This window comes from Coregonus lavaretus (genome assembly GCF_964263955.1).
Source record: "Coregonus lavaretus genome assembly, chromosome: 16".
In the NCBI taxonomy this organism is placed as follows: Eukaryota; Metazoa; Chordata; class Actinopteri; order Salmoniformes; family Salmonidae; genus Coregonus; species Coregonus lavaretus.
The window spans coordinates 7,822,125-7,830,646 of NC_140003.1; the positions used below are offsets into that span (position 1 = coordinate 7,822,125).

At 44.3% G+C, this 8,522-nt stretch overlaps 1 protein-coding gene across 2 annotated transcripts in view; it reads left to right on the plus strand.

Moving 5' to 3' along the window:
• Positions 1–8,028, plus strand: part of LOC311143638 (serine/threonine-protein kinase 17B-like) — a 15,720-nt gene extending 7,692 nt beyond the window's left edge. Inside the window, exons 3-8 of one of the 2 annotated variants that reach the window (XR_014614428.1) lie at positions 662–800; positions 2,680–2,806; positions 2,933–2,981; positions 3,152–3,331; positions 3,586–4,976; positions 6,440–8,028. Coding sequence is in view for 1 of the 2 variants with exons in the window: in XM_084179506.1 (XP_084035632.1) it covers positions 662–800; positions 2,680–2,806; positions 2,933–2,981; positions 3,152–3,331; positions 3,586–3,829 (739 nt within the window). In the remaining variant the exon portion in view is untranslated. Of the gene's footprint in view, positions 1–661; positions 801–2,679; positions 2,807–2,932; positions 2,982–3,151; positions 3,332–3,585 lie in introns of both variants that reach the window. The other variant, XM_084179506.1, reaches the window with a different exon arrangement.
• The last annotated feature ends 494 nt before the right edge of the window (positions 8,029–8,522 follow it).

Genomic DNA, 8,522 nt, shown 5'->3' on the forward strand with positions numbered 1-8,522 from the left:
GATTCTTGCCATAGAGGCATTTGGAATATCGTGCAAAAACATATCACCCCACCCTACAGTCACCGCAACAGCCCTATACATGATGACTGACGAATACACACACGCCTATTTAATGACACACAATTATGCAAATTAACCTATATACCGATGAGCATGATCGTCAAATGTATTTTCAGAGGCTAACTGGTTAACCATTAACATCCCTAGTGATTGCGCTTTGAACTTCATTGAAACGAGTACTCCTTTACTCTGAATCCAGCAAAACAGAAACTAGAATGCAGATTGGAGATAAGAATGCAATCCACATTGTCCTTGGGTTGGAAAGCTCTGTTGTTCCTAAACCCCACCCTTAGCACTCTTGTGTATTCTGAGAGCCAACTCGAATAGAAACGTTTCCACCCTCCCTGTTTGTTTCATTGAGTTTTGATGAAAGCCTTACTAATCCTTCCATGAAAGCAGAGTGCCTTGTAAGCTCTGAAAGGGATAGTCTATTCCATTGGAAATAGCTAATTATCTGTTGCCAAACTTGAAATGATATGAAACAGGCTTATACACTCATCGGAGTCAAAACGTCCTAGGTTTTATGGATGTAATAATGCAACGAGTTTTTATGATATTTAGCATTAGACACTGTGACAGTACTGACTACCGTGTGTGACAGTGTGGCTGGGGGTGAGATCTTTGACTACTGTGACTGTGAGGAGCTGCTCCCAGAGGGCCAGATCACACGGCTGATCAGACAGACGCTGGAGGGCGTCCACCTCCTCCACCAGACCAGCGTGGTGCACCTGGACCTCAAGGTCTGTCCCTCCACACCTCTTAAATCACACACACAGACTAGGATACAAACAGAAGTGCACTGCGCACACACACATACAACAAAAACACGTACATACAGTCGTGGGCAAAAGTTTTGAGAATGACACAAATATAAATTTTCACAAAGTGCTGCCTCAGTTTTTATGATGGCAATTTGCCTATACTCCAGAATGTTATGAAGAGTGATCAGATACATTGCAAATAATTGCAAAGTCCCTCTTTGCCATGAAAATGAACTTAATCCCCAAAAAACATTTCCACTGCATGTCAGCCCTGCCACAAAAGGACCAGCTGACATCATGTCAGGTGATTCTCTCGTTAACACAGGTGAGATTGTTGACGAGGACAAGGCTGGAGATTACCCTGTCATGCTGATTGAGTTAGAATAACAGACTGGAAGCTTTAAAAGGAGGGTGGTGCTTGAAATCATTGTTCTTCCTCTGTTAACCATGGTTACCTGCAAGGAAACGCGTGCCGTCATCATTGCTTTGCACAAAAAGGGCTTCACAGGCAAGGATATTGCTGCTAGTAAGATTGCACCTAAATCAACCATTTATCGGATCATCAAGAACTTCAAGGAGAGAGGTTCAATTGTTGTGAAGTTGATTCAGCTGTGGGATCGGGGCACCACCAATGCAGAGCTTGCTCAGGAATGGCAGCAGGCAGGTGGGAGTGCATCTGCACGCACAGTGAGGCGATGACTTTTGGAGGATGGCCTGGTGTCAAGAAGGGCAGCGAGGAAGCCACTTCTCTCCAGGAAAATCATTAGGGACAGACTGATATTCTGCAAAAGGTACAGGGATTGGACTGCTGAGGACTGGGGTAAAGTCATTTTCTCTGATGAATCCCCTTTCCGATTGTTTGGGGCATCAGGAAAAAAAGCTTGTCCGGAGAAGACAAGGTGAGCGCTACCATCAGTCCTGTTTCATGCCAACAGTAAAGCATCCTGAGACCATTCATGGGTGGTGTTGCTTCTCAGCCAAGGGAGTGGGCTCACTCACAATTTTGCTTAAGAACACAGCCATGAATATAGAATGGTACCAACACATCCTCAGAGAGCAACTTCTCCCAACCATTCAAGAGCAGTTTGGTGATGAACAATGCCTTTTCCAGCATGATGGAGCACCTTGCCATAAGGCAAAAGTGAGAACTAAGTGACTCTGGGAACAAAACATAGACATTTTGGGTCCATGGCCAGGAAACTCCCCAGACCTTAATCCCATTGAAAACTTGTGGTCAATCCTCAAGAGGCGGGTGGACAAACAAAAACCCACAAATTCTGACAAACTCCAAGCATTGATTATGCAAGAATGCGCTGCCATCAGACAGGGTGTGGCCCAGAAGTTAATTGACAGCATGCCAGGGCGGATTGTCAATAAAAGCCTTTGACACTTATGGAATGCTTGTAATTATACTTCAGTATACCATAGTAACATCTGACAAAAATATCTAAAAACACTGAAGCAGCAAACTTTGTGAAGACCAATACTTGTGTCATTCTCAAATTTTGACCAAGACTGTACACCTCTCAACTCTATTTGCCCCCTTATTCATCTTTACATCACCACCCGCTTATTTACATTAGCATTTTACCAGAACGACTTACAGGAGCAATAAGGGTTAAGTGCCTTGCTCAAGGACATATCAACAGATTGTTCACCTAGTCAGCTTGGCGAATCGAACCAGCGCCCTTTCGGTTACTGGCCCAACGCCCTTAACCGCTAGGCTACCTGCCGCCCCATATATCCCCTGTAAACATGATCACATGCAGAAAGGATTGTGCTGTATACATCTGTATTATGACCCTGCACAAATGTATGTCACCCTATTGGACTACTCCTCCCTCCCTATTTATTTCAGCCCCAGAACATTCTCTTGACCAGCCTGGCTCCGCTGGGGGACATAAAGATTGTGGACCTTGGCCTGGCGCGCAAACTGGGCACAGTCGGAGAGCTCCGAGAGATCTTGGGCACGCCCGAGTACGTGGGTAAGGCAACGTCCATTTAACTTACCTCCAACTTTCCCTAAACCAGTTGCAATTAAGTCTGACATTCTACAATGCCAATGCCGCAAGCTAATGATCTGGCCTCTCTTCTCCCTTGTTATACCTTAGCCCCAGAAATTCTAAACTACGAGCCTATCACCACGGCAACTGACTTGTGGTGAGTCATTTTAATCAACACTCAACTTGAATGACTGTATACGTGGATGTATGTATGTGCGTGCCTGCCTGCCTGAGGCACTTGTGTGAAGTGTGTGTTTGCAGGTCAACGCGTGTGTGTACTCTGACACATTTGTACTAGCTGTGTTCTGGGTGTGCGTTATTCCTCAGGAGTGTGGGGGTGATAGCCTACATGCTGGTGACGGGCGAGTCTCCGTTTGCGGGGGACGACAAGCAGGAGACGTACCTGAACGTGTCCCAGGTCAATGTGGACTACAGCCAAGAGGCCTTCTCCAGGGTGTCGGAGCTCGCCGTCGACTTCATCCGCAAGCTGCTGGTCAAAACACCAGAGTAAGTGTGACTGTTACCGGCCAGTAAAAGTTCAGGGAATTCGAATGGTAGGGGATGTACTGCTACTGACAGGAAGCGTTGTCACAAATTGTGTTTAGCAATACAGATGATAATTCATTATTTTGTTTTTGTCCTTACTATACCTTTTTCTGTCAATTTCATTTGAAATATTTGACTTTTGGGAGATAAAATTCAGCTAGAACTTTCACCACTTGGTGTTGACCTTGGTCCGTCTTCACCCTCTCTCTACACAGGGACAGGTCCAGTGCAGCCGACTGCATGACCCACCCCTGGCTGTGGCATCAGTACCCAAGTACCGAGCCTGTCACGCCACGTACCCCCCGCGAGAGGAGCAGCGGTAACAAGTGGGCCGCCTCACCCGAGGACCCAGAGGACAAGGAGAACTTCACTTTGGACTCGCCCCACACCCACGCCAAGCGGTTTCGGTTCGAGGTGGAGACGCCTGCCGCCACCAACATTGGTGACGGGGACTTCTGAGGGGGAAAGAGTGACGCAAGCGCACCCCTCCCGCGACCTCCCCTTTTTGCTTTTATTGGTTTTATGTAGCAAGGAACCTGCCGGCAACACTGTTGCCTACCCAAGAACTATTCAGTCCTGTTCTGTTCTACCGCCCGCTTGTATCCAGTGCGTCCGGCCAAACCAAAGTTAACCAGCTGACTTTGTGATCTAACGAGTAATAGTATTTTATTGTGAGCTGTTTTTGTCCTTTTCAGTGTATTGTTGTCTTTGTTTTGTCTGGTTAATTTTTGTCCCTGAATTTAAAGAGAATGGGTGGCCAGATGTATCTCAAGGGAAATCTATGCAATACTGTTTTTCCACAAATAGCCTAACTTTTAAGTGTTCTTAGACGCCCCAAAGTGTATTTAGTATTTTGTACTAAAAGCATTCGACAGAACACTGAGCTGTGCAGATACAAGCTAAACCAGTCTATTTGAGGAAGTGAAAGTAAAGTATGTCCTCGCAGTATATGCTTGTTTGCTTGACCCAAGATGTACATTACCTCCCTACTCTCAAACAAGCATCAGCTTTGGGCCATGGCTTACGCACAGTGGCATATTACATTCCATCTGTGACATTCCCTTGTCTAGTTCTCAGGCACTCTACAACACACCCCATCTGAAAACACATAATCATATCATTGAAGACAGGTTTTGTATGCACACATTACCCGGCAATGGCCTGCATAATAAGTAAGCCAACGAGTCACGCTAGTGTCTATTACATACACAGTGTTTGTTAACCAGAACTCTCCTGGGTTAAAATTCCACAGTAATAGAGGTGGTTTAAGAGGGCTCTAAAAAGGTGACTCATGGACAGTTCACACCACACCCATGCTTACTCAAATGTTTCTTCAAAGTTGTCAGTTCCTCTTTAGTCATTGGCTTAAGGCAAACGTGACTGAAGCACTTTCTATTTATCATCTGGGTATTTCATGAATTACTTAACTGGAAAATTACCACGTCCTCTGCCGAGTGTTTGTAATTCCATGTTGTTGTTTTTTTAAGTATAACTTCAACACAACTTTCTGATGTTCACCGAAGTAATCTAATCTACATGTCTTTAATCAGCATTAAAAAGGTATTTTATTTTTCTAAGGCTAGGAAGCCTTTAAAGCTCAATGGGAGTCAGGTACAGTGCATTCGGAAAGTATTCAGACCCCTTGACTTTCTCCACATTTGATTACGTTACAGCCTTATTCCATAATGACAAAGCAAAAACACGTTTTTAGAAATGTTTGCAAATTTCTGAAATATCACATTTACATATGTATTCAGACCCTTTACTCAGTACTTTGAAGCATCTTTGGCAGCGATTACAGCTTCGAGTCTTCTGGGGTATGAAGCTACAAGCTTGGCACACCTGTATTTGGGGAGTTTCTCCCATTCTTCTCTGCAGATCCTCTCAAGCTCTGTCAGGTTGGATGGGGAGTGTTGCTGCACAGCTATTTTCAGGTCTCTCCAGAGATGTTAGATTGGGTTCAAATCCGGGCTGTGGCTGGGCCACTCAAGGACATTCAAAGACTTGTTCCGAAGCCACTCCTGCGTTGTCTTGGCTGTGTGCTTAACATCATTGTCCTGTTGGAAGGTGAACCTTTGCCCCAGTCTGAGGTCCTGAGCGCTCTTGAGCAGGTTTTCATCAAGGATGTCTCTGTACTTGGCTCCGTTCATCTTTCCCTCGAATCTGAGTAGTCTCCCAGTCCCTGCCGCTGAAAAACATCCCCACAGCATGATGCTGCCACCACCATGCTTCACCATAGGGATGGTGCCAGGTTTCCTCCAGACGTGATGCTTGGCATTCAGGCCAAAGAGTTCAATCTTGGTTTCATCACACCGAGAATCTTGTTTCTCATGGCCAGAGGCCTTTAGGTGCCTTTTGGCAAACTCCAAGCGGGCTGTGATGTGCCTTTTACTGAGGAGTGGTTTCCATCTGGCCACTCTACCATAAAGGCCTGATTGGTGGAGTGCTGCAGAGATGGTTATCCTTCTGGAAGCTTATCCCATCTTCACAGAGGAACTCTGGATCTCTGTCAGAGTGACCATCGGATTCTTGGTCACCTCCCTGACCAAGGCCCTTCTCCCCCGATTGCTCCATTTGGCCTGTCAGCCAGCTCTAGGAAGTGTCTTGGTGGTTCCAAACTTCTTCCATTTAAGAATGATGGAGGCCACTGTGTTCTTGGGGACCTTCAATGCTGCATACATTTATTGGTACCATTCCCCAGATCTGTGCCTTGACACAATCCTGTCACGGAGCTCTACGGACAATTCCTTTGACCTATGGCTTGGTTTTTGCTCTGACATGCACTGTCAACTGTGGGACCTTATATAGACAGGTGTGTGCCTTTCCAAATCATATCCAATCAATTGAATTTACCACTGGTGGACTCCAATCAAGTTGTAGAAACATCTCAAGGATGATCAATGGAAACAGGATGCACCGGAGCTCAATTTTGAGTCTCATAGCTAAGGGTCTGAATACTTATGTAAATAAGGTATTTCTGTTTTTGCTTTGTCATTATGGGGTACTGTGTGTTGATTTGATGAGGAAATGAAAAATATAATTTAGAATAAGGCTGTAATGGAAGGGAAGGGGTCTGAATACTTTTCGAATCATAATAGATTGTCTCTTTATGGAGGCAAATACATTCCACCCTATCCCCTCTTCATTCCATTTCCTTCTCATCTCAGGGCAAATGACCGTTCACTTTGGTCATTACTATTGTGTGCCTCTTTTTACATTTGATCTTTTATATACGTTTTATAGTCTAACCTGATTCTCAATATATTTATATAATGGGATGATGTTTTGTTTGTTTAGATGTACATTATATGTGCATTATTTAACTGGTTTCAGATTGGTTTATTAAGAGGATGTATGGCATATGGTATTGATAGCATCTCTTAACAATAAGCTGTTTTGGGAACAGGTGACATAAAATGGAAATATGCTTTGGTTATGAAGTGGTGAATGTTCGATATGGATTCTTTTTGGGAGATATGTACGGTCCTAGTACCGAACATTTATGACCGTAAAGAACATGAAATTTAGGAAATGGAAGTGCTCTGTTGTTGAGCATGCATTCACATGGAAACCCATCCATCCGTGAACTTATAAAAGAATAACCCATACTGAGAACCCCTTGAAGCATTTCTCATTGAATCTGGAGTGTTATGAAGCCTAACTGCCAGTAGCCCTCAACTGAACATGTCGGTTGTTCAAAAAGGTGCAAAGACTACACATTGTTTTCTTGTTTGTTGTGGGCCTCAAGGTTTCCCAGAGAGATGTCACCGGCCTGGCACACACAATAGCCTTTTGTCTTGGAGAGGGGCTTCTCCAGTCACGGCCAAGCTCTCACTGTATGCTGTCATCCAAAAGAAGAACTGGAACACCACTACGTCATTACAGTGGTTCAGTAATCATTACCCTCCTCGGTTCAAAGACACAGACGCTTGAAAATTAAAACGAAAACACAGAAGTTTGAGGTGCTGCTGACACCAATCGGCAAAAAGGTGGACTTGTACAACTTGATTATTTGTATGAGCTCCATTGGTGTATTGTTTTGTATGCTGAGTATCACAGGAGGTTGGTGGCACCTTAATTAGGGAGGATGGGCTCGTGGTAATGGCTGGAGAGGTGGAATGGTATCAAACACGTTTTCAATTTGTTTGATACCATTCCATTTGTGCCGTTCTAGCCCTTATTATGAACCGTTCTCCCCTCAGCAGCCTCCACTGCTGAGACCATTTGGCACAAAGTGGACTTGTACGACTTGATTATATTTGTAAGAGCTCCAATGCTTTTTCATTTTGTACAGCTGTCCGAATGGACTGTGACATACAGACGTCAGTCAAGTGACTGACTGGTCTTTGGGGACTTAAGTGGCCAGTTTGCACTCTACACATTCCCAATTCTCTTCCCATTCCTACATCTTCTCCCACTTTACCAGGGTAATACTGAAGGAAACATGAGTAAAACTCATACCAGTTAGAAGCACAAGCAATAACCCTTAGAAAGAGATGTTTATTTTGCAACTGATAGATTTTTAGCTATACTCAGTTTGATTGCATTTGAAATGATCCATTCTAAAAACAATTTACACTGAACAAAAATATAAACGCAACATGTAAAGTTTTGGTCCATGAGCTGAAATAAAAGATCCCAGAAATGTTAGATATGCACAAAAAGCTTTTCTCTCATTTTGTGCACATATTTTACATCCCTGTTAGTGAGCATTTCTCCTTTGCCAAGCTAATCCGTCCACCTGACGTATGGCATATCAAGAAGCTGATTAAACAGCATGATCATTACACAGGTGCACCTTGTGCTGGGGACAATAAAAGGCCACTCCAAAATGTGCAGTTTTGTCACACAACACAATGCCACTGATGTCTCAAGTTTTGAGGGAGCGTGCAATTGGCATGCTGACTGCAGGAATGTCCACCAGAGCTGTTGCCAGATAATTGAATGTTAATTTCTCTACCAAAAGCCTCCTCCATTTCATTTAGAGAAATTGGCAGTATGGTGAACCGGTCTTACAACCGCCGACCACGTGTAACCACGCCAACCCAGGACCTCAACATCCGGCTTCTTCACCTGTGGGATCGTCTGAGACCATCACCCGGAAAGCTGATGAAACTGAGGAGTATTTTTGTCTGTAATAAAGCCCTTTTTG